The sequence below is a fragment of the Cyclopterus lumpus genome, chromosome 22 (assembly GCF_009769545.1).
Source record: "Cyclopterus lumpus isolate fCycLum1 chromosome 22, fCycLum1.pri, whole genome shotgun sequence".
Lineage (NCBI taxonomy): Eukaryota > Metazoa > Chordata > Actinopteri > Perciformes > Cyclopteridae > Cyclopterus > Cyclopterus lumpus.
The window spans coordinates 1,127,964-1,153,703 of record NC_046987.1 but is presented as its reverse complement, the minus strand read 5'-3'; the positions used below and the strand labels follow the sequence as shown (position 1 = coordinate 1,153,703).

General features: G+C 41.8%; 2 protein-coding genes across 4 annotated transcripts in view; one reads left to right on the top strand and one right to left on the bottom strand.

Annotated features, from left to right (window-relative positions):
* setd3 (SET domain containing 3, actin histidine methyltransferase) overlaps nucleotides 1-14,921 on the bottom strand; it is a 28,137-nt gene extending 13,216 nt beyond the window's left edge. Inside the window, exons 1-6 of one of the 3 annotated variants that reach the window (XM_034563262.1) lie at nucleotides 14,862-14,921; nucleotides 11,506-11,633; nucleotides 10,324-10,416; nucleotides 10,046-10,194; nucleotides 8,626-8,698; nucleotides 7,806-8,062 (exon numbers count right to left, since the gene is read on the bottom strand). In XM_034563262.1, the coding sequence (XP_034419153.1) occupies nucleotides 7,806-8,062; nucleotides 8,626-8,698; nucleotides 10,046-10,194; nucleotides 10,324-10,416; nucleotides 11,506-11,608 (675 nt within the window). In that variant the 5' untranslated portion in view covers nucleotides 11,609-11,633; nucleotides 14,862-14,921. Of the gene's footprint in view, nucleotides 1-7,805; nucleotides 8,063-8,625; nucleotides 8,699-10,045; nucleotides 10,195-10,323; nucleotides 10,430-11,505; nucleotides 11,634-14,861 lie in introns of those variants that run through there. The other 2 variants (XM_034563263.1, XM_034563264.1) reach the window with 2 other exon arrangements.
* Nucleotides 14,922-15,184: 263 nt separating this feature from the next.
* On the top strand, nucleotides 15,185-23,467 carry LOC117725467 (cyclin-K-like). The gene is made up of 10 exons (XM_034525651.1): nucleotides 15,185-15,729; nucleotides 16,096-16,177; nucleotides 16,532-16,663; nucleotides 18,388-18,493; nucleotides 19,190-19,247; nucleotides 19,547-19,716; nucleotides 19,816-19,988; nucleotides 20,072-20,102; nucleotides 20,206-20,256; nucleotides 22,305-23,467. The coding sequence occupies exons 2-10, from the start codon at nucleotides 16,145-16,147 to the stop codon at nucleotides 22,745-22,747; spliced, it is 1,197 nt and encodes a 398-aa protein (XP_034381542.1). The 5' UTR covers nucleotides 15,185-15,729; nucleotides 16,096-16,144; the 3' UTR covers nucleotides 22,748-23,467.
* Nucleotides 23,468-25,740: the final 2,273 nt, after the last annotated feature.

Below are 25,740 nucleotides of genomic sequence, written 5' to 3'. Positions count from 1 at the left end.
TGCATGTGTATGTTTAAACCACCCTCACATACATCACTGTCAACCTAATTTGTTTTGGCCAGCAGCCGCCTTAAATCGGCCTCAAGTTGGGCCTGCAACAGTGTGTGCGTGTGTGTGTGTGTGTGTCTATGCAACCGGTTTGGTGTCTCCATTTAAGCCTACACCTACCAGAGCCTTTAGCAAACGGCTCTGGTAGGTGTAGTACTAGATGGAACCTTTCTTGATCCTGGCCCTGAGCTTAAGGAACAGGAGGAGGGGTGAGAGAGAGCCAACAGCAGAAGTAAGAGAGGAAAGCAGAGTAGAAGAGAGTCAATGAAAGGAAGTGCTACCCTGCTCTCATAATACATCACTGTACAGCTGATGGTTTAAAGCCCTTTATCTACAATGCCTGTTATATTTACAGTGTCACCGACCACTTTCCAAACCAAACACGTTTGCATAATAAAAAAAGGTATAGTCTGGCGTTATGGGATATATGCACATTTGTTTTCATGCTAGAGACAGGACCATTCACCTTCACACTGACACCTACGGCCAGTTTAGAGTCTCCACTGAAGCTGCATGTCTTTGGACTGGAGGAAGATACCGGAGAACTCGGAAAGGAACTCACGCTGCCACGGCAAACTCCACAAAGAAGGACCGCCCAGCGTGCAGTCCAAAATATCTAATTATTTTTGATCAATTTGAATCTTGTTGCAAGATGTGTAAAATGTCTGTATTGTGAAAACGTCTGTATTGTGAAAATCAAGTTATTACAAAGTACAAACAACTTTAATTAGAAGAAATAAGATGGTTACCACTTTCATGTCAGTGTCTTAAACTGTGAATGGACCTGTACTTGTACATCTCTTTTCTAGTCTTCTGAACACTCAAAGCGCTTTAACACTACATGACATCATTCACACACATTCATACACTGATGGGAGGAGCTACGGTTCCATCTGCACATCAGCAGTAACTAACATTCACACACATTCATACACTGTAGAACAGCTACGGGAGACATTTTGGTGTTAAGTATCTTGCCCAACGACACATCAACATGGGCTAGCGGAGCCGGGGATCGAACCGCCGATCCTCTGATTGAAGGACGACTCTGCTCACCACTGAGACACAGTTGTTGAGTACATTGAATTTTGAGTGAAGACATGGATAGCCTCAACAAACACCTCCAAAGCTCACTTGTTAACACAATGTATTGTTTGTGTAATCTGTAAATACACGTAAAATAGACCATTTGTGATTTTAGGAGGACCATCATAATATTTACATAACCATTTTATTACTTCTAAAAATAAAAATAAATAAATAATCCATCTTCAAGTTGTGAGCAGGAACCATGAAAATACACTGTTACTTTAAAAAGGTACATTGAAGATGATTGTAATGAATGAAAGGACCATATCTGCATCCTCCTCCTCATGGGATACAGGTTTGAGTCGCCGACATGTTTTGGTAAACATCCATCAGTATTCAATGAGTATTTACAACAGCTCCTCTAGTTCAGCATCAAACACATTTTTCATATGATCACCTTCTAAAACACACACATCCCTCATAGACGCAACAACAAAGAACCGAAAGAAGAAGAAGAGATGAAGAGAGTTTCAGTCAGGATTTAGAAAACACCACAGCACAGAGACAGCACTGGTGAAAATTACAAATGACCTCCTAATTGCATCAGATAAAGGACTCATCTCCGTACTGGTATTATTAGACCTTAGTGCTGCGTTCGACACCATTGACCATGACATCCTATTACAGAGACTGGATCAGTCGATTGGCATTTCAGGTACCGCACTAAGTTGGTTTAAATCCTATTTATCAGATCGATCTCAATTTGTATTTGTAAAGGATGAACCCTCAATGACCACCAACGTTAATCACGGAGTTCCACAAGGTTCTGTGCTTGGACCAATTTTATTTACCTTATATATGCTTCCTTTGGGCAACATTATCAGGAAACACTCGATAAACTTTCATTGCTATGCAGATGATACTTAATTATATCCATCGATCAAACCAGAGGAGACCAAGCAGCTCGCTAAAATTCAAGAATGTCTTAAAGACATAAAAACATGGATGACCTGCAACTTCCTGATGTTAAACTCAGACAAAACTGAAGTTATTTTACTGGGCCCTGAACACCTCAGAGATCAATTATCTGGTGATGTGGTTTCTGTAGATGGCATTTCCCTGGCATCCAACACCACTGTAAAGAATCTCGGCTACTTGTGGTTCCTAGAGTCCTAAAAATTAGGATGGGAGCAAGAGCCTTCAGTTATAAAGCTCCTCTTTTATGGAACCAGCTTCCACTTTCAGTCCGGGAGGCAGACAGTCACCACATTTAAGAATATACTTAAGACTTTCCTGTTTAATAGTGCTTATAGTTAGGGCTGAATCAGGTTTGCCCTGGTCGAGCCCCTTGATATGCTGCTATAGGCTTTATGGCTGCTGGGGGATGTTTTAGGATACACTGAGCACCTATCTCCTCTTCTCTCTCTCCTTATGGATGAATTTACATCTCTCCATTGCACCTTATTAATTCTGCTTCCTCTCCGGAGTCTTTGTGACTTCACGTCTCATAGGGTCCATTGGACCTGGAGGTGTCTGATGTCTGGTGAGCCGGCCTCCCACGTTGGCCCTGCTGATTCGCCCCGCCGCCCCCCCCACCCTCCTCTCTACTTCCTTCTGTTTCATGGATTGGAGTTCCTTTCATACATTGTCATATTCATGTAATGTGTTTATGTAACTTTGTAAATGCTGTTCATTCTGTACACATGACATCTATTGCTTCTCTCCATCCGGGGAGAGGGATCCTCCTCTGTTGATCTCCTGAAGATTTCTCCCTTTTTTCCCTGTGAAAGGTTATTTTTGGGGAGTTTTTCCTGATCCGATGTGAGGTCCTGGGACAGGGATGTCGTATGTGTACAGATTGTAAAGCCCTCTGACGCAAATTTGTTATTTGTGATATTGGGCTATACAAAATAAACTGAATTGAATAGAATTTAATTGAACTTTGTAGTTTAACTTTATTGAAGAAATTGTACTTGCTTGAGTTTGGACTTGTGGTTTAATGCACTTATTGTAAGTCATTTGGATAAAAGTGTCAGCTAAATTACATGTAATGTAATGAATACATATTTGAAAGCAATACAACATTTGAGAGCCTTACTGCATTATATTTGTATATTTGGAATCAACACTTGGGTCTGAATGTTTTTTTTTGTGGGCATGAAGCAGAAGTATCCTTCTGGTCAAAATTAAAAAATGTTGACTAGCAGGCCATACAATAACCTTCAAGTAATCAGCCAAGCCATAGCATAAATAGTCTTTCATATTTAAAAAAGCAACCGTTTGGATACCAGTTTGACCGGGCCAGATGAAGCTCATAATAGTTATATTAATAACTGGGGTGGCAAATAGCCTAAATGAACTACAGGTAAGCTAAATATTGCATTATACTGAAGTTGCGTTTTACATAACATCCCTGTTTTTTAGTATTATAAGTTTTATAATCGGGGTAGTTAAAGTTTCAGCCTTGGATTTTCCACCACATTACAAAACAAAGTAAAATAGAAAAAGGAAATTGCCACGCTAAAGTAACATAGAAGACGGTAAACTGAAGTGATCAAATTAGAGATCTGAAAAAGATAGTTTTTTTTATTTAAATGGTCCCAAAAAGGTAATGCATGTAGGTTGGGAAGTGCTTAAATGCAAGAGGCACATCTCATTGTTTAGGGGAATGTCAGCAGTGGTTGTGCCTGTCTCTATACATCAGCATACATCCGTCTGTGTGGCTGATCATACCTCCAACACACAGGACAGACAGAGGGGAGGGGGGTTGAAGGTACATTCAGGTCAATTCAATGCAAAGTCAATGTGACAAGCTAATTTTACAGCCCGGTCATCTGAGGAGGGGGAAGGGGGAGGGCTGAGAGTTAGGGGCTACATGAGAAGAGTGTGTGTGTTAAGAAATGAGAGGAAGCAGGACACACACACCTCCACGTTCAGTCTCCATCTCAAGCAAACTCAACACTAAGGCAACACACACACACACACATTATACTCCAACACTAAGGCAACACACACTATAGTCCAACACTAAAACACACACTACAGCCCAACACTAAAACACACACTACAGCCCAACACTAAGGCAACACACACACAGTATAGTCCAACACTAAGGCAACACACACTATAGTCCAACACTAAAACACACACTACAGCCCAACACTAAGGCAACACACACACACACACACACTACAGCCCAACACTAAGGCAACACACACACACACACACTACAGCCCAACACTAAGGCAACACACACACACAGTATAGTCCAACAATAAGGCAACACACACTATAGTCCAACACTAAAACACACACACACACACTACAGCCCAACACTAAGGCAACACACACACACACAGTATAATCCAACACTAAAACTCACACTATAGTCCAACACTAAGACAACACTATAGTCCAACACTAAGACAATAAACACTATAGTCCAACACTAAGACAACAAACAGTATAGTCCAACACTAAGACAATAAACAGTATAGTCCAACACTAAGACAATAAACACTATAGTCCAACACTAAGACAACAAACAGTATAGTCCAACACTAAGACAACAAACAGTATAGTCCAACACTAAGACAACACACACTATAGTCCAACACTAAGACAATAAACAGTATAGTCCAACACTAAGACAATAAACACTATAGTCCAACACTAAGACAATAAACAGTATAGTCCAACACTAAGACAATAAACACTATAGTCCAACACTAAGACAACAAACACTATAGTCCAACACTAAGACAATAAACACTATAGTCCAACACTAAGACAATAAACACTATAGTCCAACACTAAGACAACAAACACTATAGTCCAACACAAAGACAACAGTATAGTCCAACACTAAGACAATAAACAGTATAGTCCAACACTAAGACAATAAACAGTATAGTCCAACACTAAGACAACAAACACTATAGTCCAACACTAAGACAACACTATAGTCCAACACTAAGACAACAAACAGTATAGTCCAACACAAAGACAACAGTATAGTCCAACACTAAGACAACAAACAGTATAGTCCAACACGAAGACAACAGTATAGTCCAACACTAAGACAACAAACAGTATAGTCCAACACTAAGACAACAAACACTATAGTCCAACACTAAGACAACAAACAGCAGTCACACAAAATGTCAGAGTCTCCATGGCACCCTGAGAATCAACATCAATCATCATACCATTGAAACAAAGCGTACTGGATCAGTAACTAAGTGCTGGGATTCTTCTTCTACCTCACTGACATCAAATCATTTAGAATGCAACACTGCCATCCAGTGCAGTCCAATGAAATGGCATTGCAAAGAGGATAAGCATCACATTTATCTTAAACAAACTCTGAGATATTCCATTCAATTTATAGATAGCATGACTGTTATCTTAACATGCAAATCCTTCACTCCACAGCATGTTCATTATCCAATTAAAACAAACACCTGACAAATACAATTCATTCTTTGAAAACTATTTATGTCAGTGCTTCTTTGATACAAGAGGACTTCAGAGAGAAGGGATGTGGTGAGTGCTGATCAAAGCTTGGCTGTCATTTCACCATGTTACAGTTAGTAATAGGAAATTAGCATATTTGGATACAACCATCTCAATATGTGTTGCTTGGGCCTGGTAATCATTGTGTTTATATATCATTATATGTGTTTGAACATTACTGGACTAAAAGTCTTTGAACGATCAAAAGTTTCCAAACTTTTTGAAAGGGGGTATTTCTGCTCCTCATATGTACCCCCTGACTGTGGGTCAGTGGTTAGCAGGTCCGTCCTTCAATCAGAGGATCGCCGGTTGCTAGCCCTAGTCGATGTGTCCTTGAGCGAGACACTGAACCCTGTAGTTGTGTCTATGGTGTCCGGTTTGAAGTCGCTCTGGATGAATCAGCTAAATGTAATGTGTAAATGCATTGTATTTATTCATTCAACAGGGACAGTCATTGACTGTTCCAGAGTTAGTTATTTATTGCAGCAGTCCCTAGGCAGGCAAATCCTGCCAAAAAGATATGGCATCAAATGTTAGAATTCAGACAGTGGTACAGAGGGTAAACATTGCGCCACACTTAAGTAAAAGCACTTTTCATTTAAAAGAAATGAAAAAGAATACTTATCATACATCAAATTGTGATAAGAACATGTTTATATGCCAAATTCAAGGGCAGGAAAATACCATTGACCATTAGTTCACTAATGACAATAGATCAGACCATGTTAGTCCAACTCTGGCTGCATTTCCTCAAACTAAACCGTGGTCATTTGAAATCTATTATGGTACTGGTAGAGTCTTTCAAAAGGAGCTGCTTTTTAGCGCTGCTGCTCACCACAGTAAGAGGGTGATTGAAGCCAAAGTGTTCAGACATCAGGAAATGTCTGCATCTTTTTTTTTTTTTTTTTTAAATAGACTGTACATTATTTCACCATTTTACTTCCTCTACAATTCCAACTGCTTTCGTTCAATTAGCGAGCTAATCAGAAGATTAGTATGTATATATATATATATATATATATATATATATATATATATATATATATATATATATATATATATATATATATATATATATATATATATATATATATATATATATATATATATATATATATATATCATTATCCTGGTTCACTAAGCTTACATCATTGTTGCATCAACTAAGTTATTCTGAGGCATTTCCACTATTTTGTTGAAGACATAAACTATTTTAATGTATATTGAGAAAAACTGTTAGAATAAAGTGTAATAACAGCTAAAGTTGTCATTGTTGCCAAATGCAATGGTGTGTGTTTGCCGTGAGTGGTAGTGGGCTGCCATAATGAGCTGTGTAGCTTTGTAATAATGAAGCAGAGACATGCTCACATCTGAGGTCCTGGTGGTCAGAATTCTATAAAAAGGAATTCACAGGTCTTGAGCCTTGACGTGATGAGTCATTGGAGGCAAGGAAGATTGCTCGATGGTAGTTATGGGACACAATGCTTTTCAAAAACCTCCTTGTTCTCTTTGCTTCTATTGTAAACTAGTTAAATTGCTAACAATTGGAACGGCATCATCAAAACATGAGATAGACGAGATTTTTTACTGTGTACATCATACAGTGTTTTGTCCGACTCAGATTCAGCCGGAGAGAGGCCGCTCCAGGTTTCTAGAACCTGAGCTGCTGAGTGCAAACACTAACTGGTCACCTTATACTATATAAAAGTCACCTATATACTGGTCACCTATACTATAAACCTTTTGAAAAAACATGTCCCCGTGAAAGGGTTTTATGAGAGTTGTTCCTGATCCGATGTGAGGTCCTGGGACAGGGATGTCGTATGTGTACAGATTGTAAAGCCCTCTGAGGATAATTTGTTATTTTGGGCTATACAAAATAAACTGAATTGAATGAATGTCAGCGTGGAGGGAGAGAGAGAAACTTCTTCAGGGTCTGAAACATTACATCATATGTATGCATACAATATTTTCACACACACAAAATGTCAAAATGTCTACTGTGAAAAAAAGGTCTATGGTACTTAGTGACTTCCCAGATCTGAAACTAATGCATATTAAAAAGGCAAGGTGATTAAATGGTATTTTCTGGGCTTCCATAGGAATGCTCACAAAACATTTGGCATATATTTACTGTGCATTATCTAGTAATGGACTGCATTTATAGTATCTATACATCTGTATGCATCTGTGTGTTCAGTGCTCCTGCCCACCTGTACCAGTTTGTAGAAGTAAGCGTACTGGCGTGCCGTGTTTTTATACTGGCTCAGCACGTCCTGAACTGCCTGCGTGCCCAGAAGCACCTGCACCTCTTCCTGCTGATAGAAAAGCGGTGTGTCGTACTCCTGAGGAAGACTGCGGATGTACGGCAACCAGGGTGAAGCGGGGTCGGCCCTCTCACACAGAAGGTGAAAGGCCAGTGTCACGTTGCCCATGGCCTGTAAAATCCTGTCCTGGCTGTACAGAGGACCTGAGACAGAGTTTACAACCGGTTACGGGATAGAAGGATGCTACCGGAGCACACAGGAAATCTGCGGTCCTACAGGTTGGACATTACAACATCTCAGGGTGAAAAAGTTCTAATCTCACAGAACACCTGTGGTGGAAGAAAAATCAAATGAAAAAAAAGCCTCAGAGGAAGTGATAAGGCAAATTCCAAATTCCATTTGTCTATATGTCAAAGTTCAAAAAGTGAATCTTGCTAGAGTACAATTTCATGTGTGGTCTTCACACTGTAATAGTTATTGAAATGCTGTTGAAGCTATGTTTATATGTAACTGAGATATCTAAAACAGTATGTAACAATATGCCAGTAGTGTATGTGATGAGCCGTCTGTCCACGGCTCATCACATACACTACTGGACCCATCAGACTGATATTTTCATGACAGAATTGCTCAGGAACAGAAGATACACATGGCCCAGTAGAGATCTGCACTCTACTGGGTGCACTTTTCTAGTACTGCAATGGTCCCATTTCCTCATGGAGCTCAAAGAGTTTGATACTATAAACTTATCATCTGAAATCCTTACCCAGTACAGAGTTCTGGGCCGACTCCACAGTCATTAGCATCTTCCTGGGAATCCACAGGAATAGTTCCTCTGCCTGCACACACACACACACACACAAAACAAACACACAAACAGTTCAAGCATGACTCAACACACTGTAACAAACTTGCTCAATCTGCAACCACAAGCAGCAGAAGTTACATGCATGTGACTACGCCGAGCCATCAAAAAGAGTCTGCCCCAGCCCCTCCTGCCCAGATCCGAAGCTCACATGAGTAGCCAGGTTGACGACATGAATGCCAGATGAGAGAACTGGGAATATGGTTTCTATGAGATAGATAGCTAGCGGTTGACATGAGTAACGTTACTCAAGTACTCAATTTGGAAGAGGGTATTCGTTCAAACGTCATGATGTAATTGCATTCGAAAAGGTCAGTCCAGTTGTATATTTCTGTCCAGGTATTGTCGAGGTAGATACAGCCATGGCTCGTCACCTCCTCCAGTGTGACTGAGTATGACGACGTATAGTCTTTGGTAATGGAGCTTTTTTAGAAAGAAGACAATGCTTTTTTAGGTTGGGTTGAATCCAACCTCCTTTCTGATTTTTGCCGTCCACCATACAAGCTGTGCTGTACTTGTTTCATATCTGCCAATATGAGGTGTCAACATTTCATAGAACATATCGGCTTGTAGCATTGTTGTCGGGAAGACTTTGGACCCATTTTATCAATTATTCTTTTTAATTTATCATAAGCTGCAATTTGGTGCTTTTGACTACCAATACAAAAAAAGAAGAGGAATTAAAAATAGAAAAACAATGATATGAAGTCTTAAGGAACACATTGATTGACAGGTATACCTCTAGAGCAGGGGTGTCAAACTCATTTTCAGCGTGGGCCACATCAGCATTATGGCTGCCCTCAAAAGGGTAACACTGTATAAACTACTACCTCACATATTGTTAAATACCTGTATGTGGTCTGGGGCTCACCCGCTCACATACCTTTAACATGCACTGCTCAGAAGCTTGGCAGAATGACGCTAGCTTTCACAGCAGCAGCATTTTTGGCTGTAACATTTGTAAATATACTCTGCTGCCGTTTCTGGCTCCGTTTCTGGTGTCAAAATAGCGACGTGAATTATATTCCTTCATCACCAACACTGCCTCATAGCACAGAAGACATGTTGGGATTATTTGTCGATGTTTTTAAACTTAAATCATTCGTCTTTAGTTAAACGTGGTAGGATGCCGTTCATTCATGGCACATAAAATGACATGGCAGGCCTCGAGTTAGACACCTATGCCCTAGAGCCCAGTTGGTAAATTGAGTATTAAGTAAAAAGTTGAGGTCGATTCTATTCAACACCGGGAGTCAGTGAAGTGGTTTAAGTACTGGGGAAACCTCAAGAATATAAGTGACCACCCCAGGGCTGAGCTCACCTTGATGTCTCTGGTGGCCCGCAAGCCGTAGCCCTCGGTTCCAAAGTTGGCCACAGTGAAGCTGTCACAGGACGCCCCGCTTTCCTGAGCCCAGGACAACAAGTCTGGAAAGTAGTCCTTTCTGCTGCCGTCAAACACTACCGACATACCTGAATACACACATTAATTATTTTCACCTATAAACTAATCTCTAATTTTAAATGAAATGCAATACAATACTGCTTACCACTTAACGTTACTATAATACTGTGTGCTTAGCTGCATGCAAGCTTACTCACCCTTTTGTTTTTTGCGAATCTTGTCCACTAGGCCTCTGATCTGGATGTACTCCTCCCACTCTTTACCAGCAGAGGGTGCTGCACTGCTGCATTCTGGGGAAGAATGCTGACCATAAACACCTTCACTTTATCGCTCTAAATTAACAGTAGAGCCAGCTCAAACCTTAACCATGACATGTTAACATAAAAACATACAAATCTAAAACACGACATCCTATGGAGCAAATCAATATGACATCATAAAGTGCAGAAACCTGCTGACGCACTGCTTTCTACCGCCTCAAACCTCGATGCAATTCTCGCGAAAGCTAACTCAGAGTAATGTAACATCAGTTATACTGTCTTTGACAACTGTTTCCCTGTCTCACTTTCTACTTCCTTCATCTCTGGTGTTTTAGTTTGCCGACATGAAAAGCAGCTGTTCAAAGTAACCGTTAAGGCATTATGACCATAGACTGTATAGAAGAAGTGGACATAGTTATGTGACGTCACCCATTCATTTGTGGACTGGAGAGACACCCCGTCCTAACAGCAAGCGTTACGTTAAGGAATGTAAACAAACCACATACATATCAGCTGTGTGCTGAGATCAGATGAGTGAGTAGTACTTCCCATCTACTGATGTTTGTACTTTTTACACAGAATACCCACGTTTCCTATTGTGATATTGACTGGAAATTACAATACAGTCAAGGGCAAGTAGGAAACTTTGAGCACACTGGTAATCGCCCTCCAGCCACCTCTTATTTAAGTGTCTGTAGTGAAAGGATGAAGTATCGTATGGATAACTCTTCATTTCAACTTGCCCAGTCAGCTGTTCCTTGTCCATATTGGCACTTTCAAAGCGAACTACAGTATTAAATAGAAACAGGGCGTCTGGCAAAACGTTTTGCTCACGCAGTGGTATGGGCAGTTAGGACACAGCACCATGGGCATGTTGTGCAAAAATAGACACAATATTTGTCATAGACTTCTTTACAATTAAACTTCTTAAAAACAAAGTTGCTGCGACCTGCTGGCCATTGGGTCTTTGGTGAATGCATTCTCACACCTTGTGGAAATGCACATTTTCTAATGTATTTTGTATTTTTAGCCCCTGACGTCTGTGTGGGCACCCCACAATGCAGGGGCCTCAGTGAACTGAATAATAAAACAGGGTGTAAAGAGTGAAGTCAAACATACTCTGCAGCAGCTCAGAGATCAGATTCATCATCTCCTTGGGGGAAACCACAGTGCTGGCTCCTGAGCTGGACTTCTGAATCTTCACTCGACTCTTCTTTCCCATGGTGCTGGATGGATGGACAACTGGACTGGGAAGACAGTATTACCGTTAGCTGTAGTTTTATTCTTTGAAGCATATTTAATAATGACTCAATTCCTGGATATGTACCAATAATTAATAACTCAAAATATGAATAAAATGCAATTACAAAATGTAGGATGCCACCCAATTTTGGAAGAACAGGAAAACATCAACATTTGATATTAATCAATTTATTCTCAATCTTAGGATAGCTTCTGAGTTTTTGGCATGGTGCACAGTGACACAAATTAACAATTTCTTTAAAAATTTACTATTTTCTAAACCAACTACGTGACTACACTACTAGACTGAGAAGGAATAAACCATACAATGAACAAAATAAATAAAGGATACGATGAAGAATACAGTGAAAAACAATTAACCATTTTGAATGAAAAGTATAACATGTGACCAGATAGAATCAGTGACTCATATCATTGAACAATTTGACGTTTACGGATAAAATTGAATTCAAAAGAGAACCAGTAGAGCGGCGAGAGATTTGGCATGCAGGATTCAAAGTGTTTGAGTGTTTAGCATCCTAGAACCCGAGGGAAAGAAGAGGCTTCCTTCAACGCTGCAAAGGGACAGAACAGGAGAGTAGAAAAGAGATGTCTACCATCTTCTGGGAAAGGGGTGTGGTGTTTGGGGCAAACAGCAAACCACTCCCATCCACTTCAACAACTATTAGATTTGTTTTCATTTACAGAATTAATACTGGTTTACTTACATAATCCATTTAATTCTTCCAAATTGAAAGCTGGGCTATCTAAGCTGCAGAACAGTATTAAAGTCTTTGATATCAATCACTAAATAAAACCTTGTTATCATGACACTTAGTGTATACAAATTATACAACAGACATGCCTATGTAGATATGTGTACCTATGCATAATAAATAAATGGATAAGATTAAACTCAACACTTCAGCACAAATCAGTGTCCTGTTATTGACCCATAATCTAGTAAACTTTGATTTGTGTGTGTATATATATATATATATATATATATATATATATATATATATATATATATATATATATATATATATATATATATACATACATATACATATACATATACACACACACACACACACTGTATCAACATTCACTGCATCTTCCTTTTCTCCCACAACCCCCCTTCCTCCTACCCACCAGCCCCAGATCTGTCATCTAAACCCCCGCCCCCACTTTTGCCCTACTGCCCACCACCTCCTCCATCCATGGAACTCCCCCCTCATATTCATATTCATATATATACACACACACATACGTATGTATGTGTGTGTGAAAGACCTGCAGCCGTGTAACCAAGTTAGAAAAATAAAACTTCTAAAACTTCCCCTGAAATGTGACTGCTTGAGTAAAGATCTTAAGTATCATGTCATATTTTCTGTAACTAAGCAATCACATCTACATTCCATTTACACCGCCCAGTGTACGTGAATGGTCATGTGATATTAGTTTTCAGGCTTGCAAGTGAGGATGGAAATTATTTTGCAAACAATGCTGAAACACCCGTGTGGATGGAGACGTTTGTGTTTTAAAACCCTTGTTTTAAACAAGGGCTGCTTAGTCTCTTTCCCAATGCAAGTCTATGGGGAAAAGGTTGTGTTGGGCCCGTGATGGACCTGGAAGTTGTAATTCCCCGGCTTGGCCCCTATGTAAACGTTGCCTTGGTCAGACCCTGCTGCACTACATTTTAGTTTACTAAAGCTGTGTTTATACTTGCACGAGCCTCCACAGACGTGAGATACAAGCATGCACAAAAGGTGTTCATGCTCAACTAGCTGTTTGTTGCATTATTCACTGAAACGCCAGAGCACACAAACAAACTGTACTGTGAACATTAAGATAACAAGTGTAAGAGCCACAGAACAACCTACAGAAGAGGAGGAATTGAAATTACCGTAAACTCATGTCATATTTATGGACTAATGTATTGCCTTTAGGCAAACCATATAAATGAAGAAGTCAAGTATTAAATGCATTGTAAAGAAGCACAGGTTGAATATTCATTAAATGATTTGATTCGGCCTCAAAATCGCTGTAAATTCTAAAGAACCTAAAAGTACCGTTTATAGTACTTATATCAGTGCATTGCCATATTTGTGGCAGACACGTCAGGAAAGCACTGATCATGCACGCCTCGTACCTCGGTACAAAATTAGTATTCAAATAAAGTTCATCGTCGTGGCTTTAAGATGGGAGAACCTTGGCTGACATGGCTGGGAGGAAATAAATAACACTGTTGAACACAACTCAACTTATCTGACTGATTTTCACAAGTTTCATGGTAGAAACATTGTTTCTTAAAAAATACATGTAGCTGACCGGAGCCTAATTTAATTCAATTGAGCCCTATGTCAGCTGGGATAGGCTCCAGCGCCCCCGCGACCCTAATGAGGATAAGCGGTATTGAAAATGGATGGATGGATGGATGATTTTGTATAATCCAAAATCAAAAGTTTGCCTCAAAGGGCTTTACAAGCTGTACACATACGACACCATCTGTCCCGGGACCTCACATCTAAGCGAACCAAATACGCCTAAATTGAGATAGCTGAACTTGCAGGGAGAGGTAATGCACTAGAATATAGCTTCACACATCCGTGGGGTAACGTCTCCGTGAGCAGCGTGGTTTGTCACCAATGTCCCTCTAATGCACATTTCAACTCCTCTCTAGCAAGTCTGGCTGTAGCTAACGTTACTTATCAGCAAACTGACCACTGAAATCAACCGGTTTCCAAACATAACACCTTCTAACGATATATATTTAACAATGTAACTTAATTTCGAACACAGCATAAGTGAGATATTGCCAATGTTGTATCCTCCAAACAAGAGTTAGGATCGCTAACCTCTCGGGTCGTTGGTAGGATTCCCCACAAGGCCAGCAGCTAACTTTAGCTTACTAGCATTGGAGGAATCACGCCCATCTGTGCGGAGAGCGGGCATGGGAACAGGGTGCAGCGCTCATTCATCTAACGCTACACTGGCTGCACTGACTAAACGGTCCAAGGCTAGCTGTTAGCTGCTATGCTGTTAAGTGATAAAAGGATCAGTCTGAGTTTTAGAGGAAGCTAATCTGCGAGATCTGCCGACTAGCTAACCTAGCCTGTTAAAATACAAATGCCTCTAAACCAAATGCAAGCATGTATTCAAATAACACTCAACACCAAGTCAGAGGTTTACTAAACCAGAACATAAAAATTTCTCTGATTCAGTCATACCTTTTTTAAGTGACAGCAGCAGTTCCTCTATTCCTGCACTGAACCCTATCTTGACTGAGCCGCGCATGTGATTGGAGTAGTCAGGAAATACAACCCCAGACACGACACTAAATCCTGGCATTCTAATTGGTTATGGGGCAGCACGCCCGCGGAACAGCCTATAGGGTCCATGGAAGGAGCTAATTTATGTGAATGTGCCGATGACCCTCCCACCACGCCTTACAATTGGACACTTACTTTTAGAAAGGTTGAAATGACTATAAATGGTCATGTTAGCTACGATGATTGGACGATGACGTGTCAATCACACATTTTGCTCCGCTGTGAGCCGGTGGTCTTTGTTTGGATGGAGTGGCTTCCCTCGCGTGCAGCTGCAGTAGAGAATACAGCTACAAATGCAGACTAACTTTGTATACATTTATGGGACTCCTCACCTGTGTGTAAATACAACAGTGGTTAGGTTGAACAAATTGTGACGTGCTTTCCAGTAGTTAATTGCTTTAGTCACTGCCATTGCTGTCTAGTAACGTTAGATGTAACTGTAGCTAGTAGCATCCGTCGTCCATCGCCTGGCTGGATGCCGTTTCCCTTCACACAAATAAGACAACCACGTTCCACCCCGGCCTTAGTTCCTGCTGCTAGCAGGATAGAAAGAGGACCTGTCCACCCTGGACCACATCAAACCCCTGTTAATCTGGGACAGGAAGGACGCGGCCACCCTGGAACACATCAAGCCATGCTGGTACTGGGACAAAAAGGACCTTGCCCACACTCCATCCCAGTCAGAGGGACTGGACCCTGCCACTGAGGCCCGGTACCGCAGAGAGGGGGCTCGGTTCATCTTTGACGTGGGCACGCGGCTTGGGCTGTATCCTTCTGTGGGGAACATAATGACTGTCAGCTAGCTGTGACATGTACATGACAGATAGTAGTCGGTTCCATGAAGTCCTAACCATTAACGTTAGTGGTTATAGAACGCGTACCAGCTGAGCCGGTATGTGGTCCTGTCATCTGCTCTGTGTGACCGGTTAATGTAATGCTAAGGCTAGGCTGCATTGTGCACATGTAGCTTTCCAGTCAAGACACACTTCCACCTGACCGAGTAAACTCGTATCATTTGAACGTCCCGTGTCTTTAGGTTACACTGCAGCTACCCCTCATCAGCAGGAATTGCCTCATCTCAATTCTGACCATTGACATCGTCTGTCAATCTTCTTAACCTCTATGGCTGCAGGCACTATGACACACTGGCAACTGGGATCGTTTACTTCCACCGCTTCTACATGTTCCACTCCTTCAAGCAGTTTCCCAGATATGTAAGTATGTAGTTCCCCGTCAGTCTGGAGAACTTTATGTCTCCAGTGTGTATACTGGACACACACAGTTGTTCACACAGCCATCAGTGCACCACGAAGAGCACTGTTTTACCATTAAACATACTGTACGTTTATATGTGAGCTTGTAATGTTTTCTAAATGTTGTTCATTGAGGAAATGCTGTACTGTGTTTTGGAAGCACTGTACACAGCCCTGTTTAGACAAGGACTACCTCCAATGACCCTGATCTTTTTCATATTATATCTTCCATAGCAGCATCTACACATTTCCTAAACAGCGCAGTGACAACAGAAGCTGCTGTCTAGTTTGAAGGAATGCATTTTGTTTCTGTAGGTGACTGGAGGATGCTGCCTTTTCCTAGCAGGAAAAGTGGAGGAAACTCCAAAGAAGTGCAAAGACATCATCAAGACGGCTCGCAGCCTGCTCAACGACATCCAGTTTGCCCAGTTTGGAGATGACCCCAAGGTCTGTAGCAAGAGCTCTTTTCACCAGGGTGTGACTTGTACTGTCTTGATGGAAGCACTGAAATGATGGCACATTGAGAGAGGGGTTCCTAGAAGAAATGACATCCACAAGCCTTTAGTTGTCTATTTTCAGCTCTGTTTCTCTATAACAATTAACACACGGTTCACAGTGAAATTGTACAAACCTTAAATGTGTACATGCACCTTCCAAAAATGCCCATATAGCTGTCAAGTGTCTTAATGTCACTGTCCATGGTGCTGGAAAAAAGAGCATTGAGCAGTTGTGTAATTGAACTGTCAGTGCAAGTCACATTTTATGTGAAAACTTCCCAAATATTTGAATTTAAAAAGCTATTTACAAAATTATGTCCTGTCTATGGTTTGGCTTCTTTTGTCTTGTATATTTAGCCGTGGTGAGATTGTTTGTAATAATGCTTTTTATAATTTGAGGATAATTCATGGGCTGTACTGTTGAACCAGAGGTCCATGTATGTAGTCATAGTGTCCAACTCTGGCCAGTAAGCCCACCTCTCTCTTCCAGCTTAAAAAGCTATGTGGAAGTGATTACAAGCATGCTGCATCCTTCGTGAAGGTCCTTTGCACAGCATTTCAGGAATTATTGGCATAAATGGAATATGAGATCTATAACTGTTTTCATTAGTGTATTCATGTCTCTTACCTAAAACCAAGTCATGTTAGCTTAGAATGAACACCTAATATCTACCCAGGGAGCGGGTCCTCTTCACGAAGTCCACTGTACGTTTCTACAGCAGCCCAAAACAAAAATCACTGGCTTTATTGAGCACCTTTAGCCTCTTGTGCTACCTGAAGGCCACTGCAGTTCTCCGCCACACTGCAGTAACAGGAGCTGCAGAGTTCAAAACCGTGGGATGTCCAGCCACCATCTGGCTTCCATTTCTCCTAAACTAGTGTTCTGCTAAGGATGTCTTTTGGATCAGCTGTAGCTCGTGGGGAGAGTGGTCGTACTGTAACCACAAAGTAGCCAGTTCCATCCCCGCTCTCCCCATAATTCATGTTGAAGTGTCCTTGAGCAAGACACTGAACCTCCAGTTGCTCCCCGGGTGCTTCACTGCAGCCCACTGCTCCTTAAGAACTAAGGATGGGTCATATGCAGAGAAGAATTTACCCACAGGATCAATAAAAGTGTACATTTCTTTCTTTCTTGTGCAGCTTGAGCAAACCTCCAAGGGAACAATAGGGACTGGAGCTCACAGATGGTTTTACAAAGCTGTTGGGATGATTAAAGGCTGCAAATCAATCGGTGTGCTCCAGTCCCTTTCTTTCCCTTGCAGAAAAGACCATGTAGTCAATTTGCAGCATAAAAGGTTAAATGAACAAAAACCCTGTCAGCATTTACTCCTTAAGCTCATACACTTCCTAAGACGGCCTTAATGCTCATCAAGCTTCAAACGTTTGTGGTTTAGTGTCTTTAGGTCAAATGCTTTATGGAACCTCCCCTACCCTCAAATGTAAGGATACTGTTCTACCATCGCAGTGCGTTGGGGAAATGGTGGCTTTCTGGGGCTCTCTGATTACATTTAGTGAAAACATGCATTTCATGCTGCCACACGACTGACTGCTTCGTCTTCTACCTTCAGAATTGTGACGGATCACCTGTATGTGTATCCATCTATGGAGTGCTAGGTCGGGCTTCCTTATAAAGTCATTCACCATTTGCTCAAGGAAGAATGCTGTTCCCTACAGGAGGAGGTGATGGTGTTGGAACGCATCCTGCTGCAGACCATCAAGTTTGACCTGCAGGTGGAGCATCCCTACCAGTTCCTGCTGCGCTATGCCAAGCAACTAAAAGGTACTTCTGTTTCTTTTTGTCCATTCATTGAGCATTTGGCAAAAATCCAGCATATACAATTACGTAGAGAAAAATAGGGACATAATTGTATCTTGACTTGAGACCTTGACCTTGTGTGCCTGCATTCATTTGTTTGTCTAAATCTGTGCCAGGATTGTTGGTATTGAAACAATATATTCGCCTACATTTACAACATTTTTAGGTTTGAGTCAACTTTATCGTCATTGCACAGAGCACACATACCATGGTTAGGAAAGGGAGGGTTGCTGTCAACGTGGTGCATAATTCAGCTTCAAGGGGAAGAAGCTGTGCCTGCTGGTCCTGGATCGGAGAGTCCTGTGCCTTTCAGAGGGGAGGAGGGCAAACAGCCCGTGGTCTTGGTGAGAGGTGCACCTGGCGATACTGTGCAGCCTCTGCAGACACCACTTGCACTGGACAGCCTCAATTTCCATTAGTAGAGAAGTGGTGATTTGGTGGGCAGGTTTCACCACTCTCTCACTCACCTTGGTCTGAACTTAATAATGATGTTGAAACCATGTGCAGTCAAAAGTGAGGAGGGAGTAGAAGACTCGGCATGTAACCCCCTATGCCAGGTGGTGTTCTGGTTCTGGTGTGTGCATTCTGTTGGTAAGAGAGTCCAGTATCCAGTTGCAGAGGGAGGAAAGAAGCTGATGGACAAACTGGTTCTGATTTTAGGTGACAAGAACAAGGTGCAGAAGCTGGTCCAGATGGCCTGGACCTTTGTGAATGACAGGTAAGCTAACAACCAATATTTGTGATTGAAATATGGATTTTAAGACTGACCCAGGAAATAACACATTTGTGCCAATAATCAGTATATTAACTTTTTACTTGGTAATTTATGCAGACTTAGTAAGGATGATAGGATGGTAAACTCTAGTTATTGTAATGGTTCTTTAGGTCAGAGTAACCTTAAGTGTCAAAGAATCAATTAAACCGTTTCACTTGCACTCTGTGGAGTTTATCATGTACAAGATTAACAATTGTGAATATGGTTAATGTGACTCTTTTATCCATTGTGCTCCTCCTAAGCCTTTGCACCATGGTGGCCCTGCAATGGGAGCCGCAGATCATAGCTGTGGCTGTCATGTATCTGGCTGGACGTCTCAGTAAGTTCGACATCCAGGACTGGACCTCCAAGCAATCATCCCGGCGCTGGTGGGAGCAATTTGTCCATGATGTGCCTGTGGAGGTGCTGGAAGGTAAAGGGAATACTGCCACATTTTTCATAGTATATTTAGTATAAGGTTTTCATATCTTCCTACTTATTCTCCTTTTTCCTACTCTCCTCCATTACAAAGATATCTGTCACCAGATCCTGGACTTATATTCTCAGGCCAAGCAGCAGATAACTGATGGGGTGATGGGGACTGGTGAAGACGCCCCACCACCTTCCATCCTGCCCCCCACTGCCCCACCGCTGGCCAAGAAGGCCTCCCCTCAGACCAGCCCCAGGCCACCGAGACTAGCTCAGGTGAGTGGGTCTGTGTTTAATTTTATGCCTTAACTTGCCAGCTTTTTCTGAGTCTGACTGATCCTGGTTCTCTTGTTTTTTAGCCTTCTCCCAAAGATGACAGCAAGCCCACTAGTAAGTACAAATCCTTCAAAGCCACTGCATGATTTGTGCGTTTAAGCTCCATATACTGTAAATTGTACATGATTTTTCTGTATCTTGTCTTTTTATTTCCCAGAGCTCACAAATGTAGAGCCTCCTCCTCCTCCTCCAGTCGCCGTAAACCCAGGTGAGTAAAACTGGAATGAAACGAGTGGTTGACCACAGTAATAATATTGTGTGCCCACATTCTTTATATTTTTATTTCACACCCATATCCCTGGCAGTGGCCGCTAAGGTAGTCAAAAAGCTCCTTGGTGGATGAGATCGGCCCTGAGATGCTGAAGGCGCTGGACATTGTTGGGTCGGGAACAGTGCCCATGGACTGGCAGACCGGGTTGGTGGTGTGTCAAACCGGCTCTGGTTTTAGGTAGATTTAGTTGTGGTTTAAGATGTCACACTTGGGCGTGATGGATTTGACTCATCAGTGAAGTTTTGGGGGTTTGAGCTGGATTGGACACTAGGAGGTCTTCTTAGTGTCCAACCCAGCTTCAGACCCTTTTTGGAAGAATGAGAAAGCACTGGTCCCAGACACCACCAAGAACTATCACTGTCCACTTTGTACCCTGAACATCAATATCAAAGAGCGGGCTTGCTTCAACGAGGAATGGCCTGATCTGAGCCAGCCGGTCACGTGGATTAAGACCAGAGAGTCAACCATACACATTACGTCTTTTGTACACATGACATCTATTGTGTTGTGGAGTACAACCCAACAATTAATGAGCAAATGGAGTCCGGTGAACTAAAGTTAGTTCTCAATATTTATTCAGTAATAAGAAACAGAGTTAATGCTCCCGTACAGTTAAACGTGCACGGTCCTACGTTGAACATCCAACAGGGTTGAGTGTCCAAGGAAAAAGGCACTTAAACAGAGTGCGCGGAAGCTTCATATAGGATTCCTCTTGTGAGGTCCCATTGGGTTAAAAGTCAAAACTGATGCAGACGGGGCATGGGTTATCCCAAGCCTGTCCGGTAGGAGCTCTGGGCAACCTCCACCCACACTGGCTCACGTCCCGGCATCTTCTTATCAGTGCGCGTGCATGTTGTACGGTGTGAGAAGGTGGGGGCATGGCGTTGTCGGCGGGATGAGGTGGCCTTGATAACCACAGCTGCAGCTCCTGAGAACTAGCTGTAACTGTTCTCTCAGCATAGGAGTTGTTCTATGTGTACGAGCATCAGTAAGCCACTGTCTGTCTTCTCGCTCCCTGTTATCAGTGAGTGCTTCTCAACTAACCTTGAGTCCTTGCCCTCGAGCAACCTCCGTTCCTTTCTGTAGCTTTCTGCTGTGTGGAGCTTCCACTCTAGGGTCACTGTCCTCAGGGGGCCTTACTGCGCATGCGTCAAAAGTTAAAACAATAAAGTAATACAAGCCTATGTGTCTCAAGTTATTTGCCAACAGTGTAATGTATTTATTTTTTCCCACAATTGCTTCTGTCCATCCGGGGAGAGGGATCCTCCTCTGTTGCTCTGTTACGTTACAACAGTGCTGAAGTTTAGGTTTTGAGCCAAAATGTTTGCCTTGTTGATTTCTGTTTTGGTTGTGGAGCTATAATGGGGTTCACCTACTGCTTGGGATATTAAATGTCTGGTTACAGTATCGATTTTGGCCTTGTATGTTTGTTTTTTTTTGCTTCCCAGGTGCTCAGCAATGTGGTAAGAGACTTTTGAGGATGAAAAAAATCCAGAACTCTGCTGAGTGTGTATGGTAGAGCAGCGTCGTCCTTCAATCAGAGGATCTGGTTCGATCCCCGCTCTACTAGAACATGTCCATCTGCATGACACTTGACCCCAAATTGCTCCCATGGGCTGTGCCATTGGTATTCGTATGGTTGATTAATCAGAGGCCTGATGTGCAGGTGGCACTTTGGATGGTAGTCATCAGTCTATGAATGGGTGTTGAAGTGCTTTGAGTGGTCAGAAGACACAATACAAGTTAATTACCATATGCATTATTGCAACTAGGATCCACACTTTAACTCTAAATAAACTGAATGTTGAGTTATGATTACAAGTCTTTTCAAGTAAAGATTATGCGTCATTATTAAGTTGGCTTATACACAGGTATATATATATATATATATATATATATATATATATATATATATATATATATATATATATATATATATATATATATTGTATCAACATTCACTGCATCTTTCTTTTCTCCCACAGACCTTAAACCCCCTTCCTCCTACCCACCAGCCCCAGATCTGTCATCTAAACCCCCGCCCCCACCTTTGCCCTATTGCCCACCTCCACCACCTCCTCCTCCCATGGAACTCCCCTCCTCCAGCTCCCTGGTGTCCAGCGAAGGTTACCAGACGCTCCAATCCATGATGAAGACAGCGGGCTCCTGTTATACCACTGTACCCCAGGCCTGTGCTCCACCACTGGGCTACCACCACTACCCCCCAGGCACCACATCCTACCACACACCTCCACTCTCAGCCTACAGCTACTTGCTTGCTCCTCCTCCGTCAGTGTTGGGGATGGCCCCTAGTTTAAGTAGTGGGTACCCACCACCATCAACTGCTGGACACAATCAGCTCCCCCCTCCGCTGCCACCCGGGATGCCTCCAGTCAGCGGTCTAAGTCGAGGTACGTGGATGAGATGAATATCACAAAGAAAGGTTTAAATGTTTTTAAAATGTTCTGATTGACTTGAAATCACAATGTTTACCTTTTTAAGATAAAAGGCAGCAATTCATTGTTCTGTGGAGCAGTTAACGATGGGAAAGCAATGGTACCTAATATGTGCCAACTTTTGTTATCGCAATTCTGAAAATATGTATACGTTTAAACAAATGTGACGGTTCCAGTTCTTGAGTTCAGTGTTGGCAGAGACACAGGATTGTAAAATGTCTTCCATTAGCTCTTCTTTTTCGCATTGTCATATTTTAATGTCAACAGTATTCTCATCTGTATTATCCTTTGCTTGGATAATCTGTTATTGCTTCATATCCTAATTTAATATGGCTAGGAAGACAGTGTTCCATACTGTTTTTTTATACCTGTTTATTAGCCTATTAAAAAGAACACTGATTTAAAAGGAAGCTTTTTTTTAAAAATACATTTGTCTGTTTGTCTTTTTCTCTAAAAAAAGATTTGCATTAAAGAACAACCATTTCTGTTCAATTCCTGCAGAAATGATTGTTTCCACTTTTATTTAACTGGTATATAACACCATTTGCTTTCTTTAATTTGTAAAGAAACACCTTTCAGGAGCTTATTTGGTATATTTAATGTTGTGAATACAGAAGCAAACCCTTTCAAAAATGCTGTAGATGTTTATCTTTTTTTAATGCAATAAAACAAACCAGAAATGTGTCCACTAATTGTAGTAATTTCCCTGTTGATGTAATACATGTATGCATTACATTGGTCTTTAAAGTCAGTTATAGATTAACTTTTTATGAATGTTATGTTTTATCAGCAGAGCAGTTCATTGGTCTAGAGGTTCTGTGTCTGACGTTTCAGAAAAGCCCGATTTGATGAGCTCATCTTCATGTTTCAAACGTGTGCTCTTGAAGTGACTTTAAACTACATGGGATGGGATTAAAATGAGTCAAATCTGGACAGAATTTGTAAAAAAATTAACTAACATTAGGTCTGAATGTGAAGATTACAGTCTTTCAAAGACATTCTAGGCCCAATCTCCACACGGAGAGACCTGCTGCACTGTCAAATTGTGAATGGTCTGAGTGCTCACAGACATTTTGAGCCCTTTATGCACACTTTACTTCAGTCTGCATTTCTTTATAGTGTTGTCTGAGGAAATTACCCAATTCATAAAGCTGTGACTTAAACACTGCATTAGCAGCGGGCTTGGTCAGTCCTGTCTTATAAGACTTGCAGCTCAAGAGTCTCCTCAGTCAGACATAAGAGGATGAAGACATAGACAGGCTTGTCAATCGGGTTAAAGGAACCGGAGCCCGTTTCGATTAGTAAGTCCAAAGTAGCAGAAATAATAAAACTCCATGAGACGGACCTTCAGTTGGTGGCTGTACCGACTCAACTCCAGCCTGTGTAAACCTCAGTGCTGGGAGTAACAAGTGTGCCTGGACGGGGTCTAACCAGCAGGGAGTCAGAGCGGTCCCCCAGGATCAGGGTTTGGAGGAAGGAGGGAAAATAATTGGTTGTCTTACTGCTGACTCTGTTGTCCGTCAGAAGTTAGAGTTTAAGTTTTCATCCAAATTAGTTTCAAAGATTAAGTGAAGTATGGCATGGGGAGGTGTTTCGATCCTTGTGATAAACATGTCTCTCCTAACCTAAACTTTTACAAAGTGTTGTGAATCTTTCAAAATAAGAGTTGCTTATTTTTGAATTGAATGCCAAATCATAATAGTTTGTGTTGTTTAATGCTTACATTGATGTATAAATATGTTTTGTATAAGAAGCAGTAACACTTACATGTTTTACTCTATCACATAATTATTTCATACATCTACATCGGCATTGACTGTGATTCAATGGTAGAGCAGCGCCATCTTTCAAACAGGATCGGTGGTTCAATCCCCGGCTCCGCTATTCCATGTTGATGCAAGACACGGAACCAAATTGCTTCCTAAGGCTGTTCCTGCACTGTGTGAATGTTAGTTAGTCCTGATGGACAGGTGGTACCTTTCGTGGTAGCTCCTCCCATCAGTGTATGAATGTTAGTTAGTCGTGATGGACAGGTGGTACCTTTCGTGGTAGCTCCTCCCATCAGTGTATGAACGTTAGCTAGTCCTGATGGGCGGATAAGGGCGGCTGCCATGATGTCCACATCAGGACCCTCTTGAGCAGTCAGGATAGTGATGAGACTTTGGCCCTCCTTATTGCTCAAGGTCTACTTCTTCCCCGAAGTCTTTGTGCTTCCTCTCCTCACAGGTTTCCATGGTTGTCTCTGGAGCCGGTCCTGCATCTTGGGACCTGCCTCCTGCCTCCCTCCACTTTTTCATCATGCCTACTACTCTCATTATATGAATAATGTCTGTCATATTTATTGAAAGTGTTCTGTACACATGACATCTATTGCACTTCTGTCTGTCGTGATAGAGGGATCCTCCTCTGTTGATCTCCCGAAGGTTTCTTCCCTTTTTCTCCTTTTTAAAGGGTTTTTGGGGGAGTTTTTCCTCAACCGATGTGAGGTCCCGAGACATGAGTGAAGAGGAGTTGTTCCCCGGACAGAAAGTGTACGCATCAGGACTGCATCCAGTCCATGAGAAGGTGCAAGCAATCAAGGAGGCACCCACACCTTAAAACGTGACGGAGCTAAAGGCTGTTAAACTATTATAAAAAGTTCCTGCTAAACTGTCAACTGCTATTGCTCACCTTAGTGACATCATGAGCACCTATCGCCCAGGGTGCATTGGTGAGCTGTAACCTTGAGAGCCTATGAATACACAATAATGTACAAAGAAGAGAAGTACCACAACAATGCAGATGCCAGAGGTCAGAAGAGAGGGCTCTCATGCTGGAGAGATCTGACATCACACTGGTGACTGCCGATCAAGTCTGGACCGACAAGGACTCGGTACTCTCCAGTCCCGGTTCTCGGGAGGAAGCTAGGAAGCACATTGGATTTGATCAACCCAGACCATCACAAAAAGATCATTACAAAAAGGAA

Excerpts from the sequence above, each read along its gene's own strand:
- LOC117725467 (XM_034525651.1), top strand. The coding sequence starts at position 16,145 with ATGTTCCACTCCTTCAAGCAGTTTCCCAGATAT. Across the intron at positions 19,717-19,815 it reads GCCTGTGGAGGTGCTGGAAG|ATATCTGTCACCAGATCCTG; the intron begins GTAAAGGGAATA and ends TCCATTACAAAG. Across the intron at positions 20,257-22,304 it reads TCCAGTCGCCGTAAACCCAG|ACCTTAAACCCCCTTCCTCC; the intron begins GTGAGTAAAACT and ends TTTCTCCCACAG.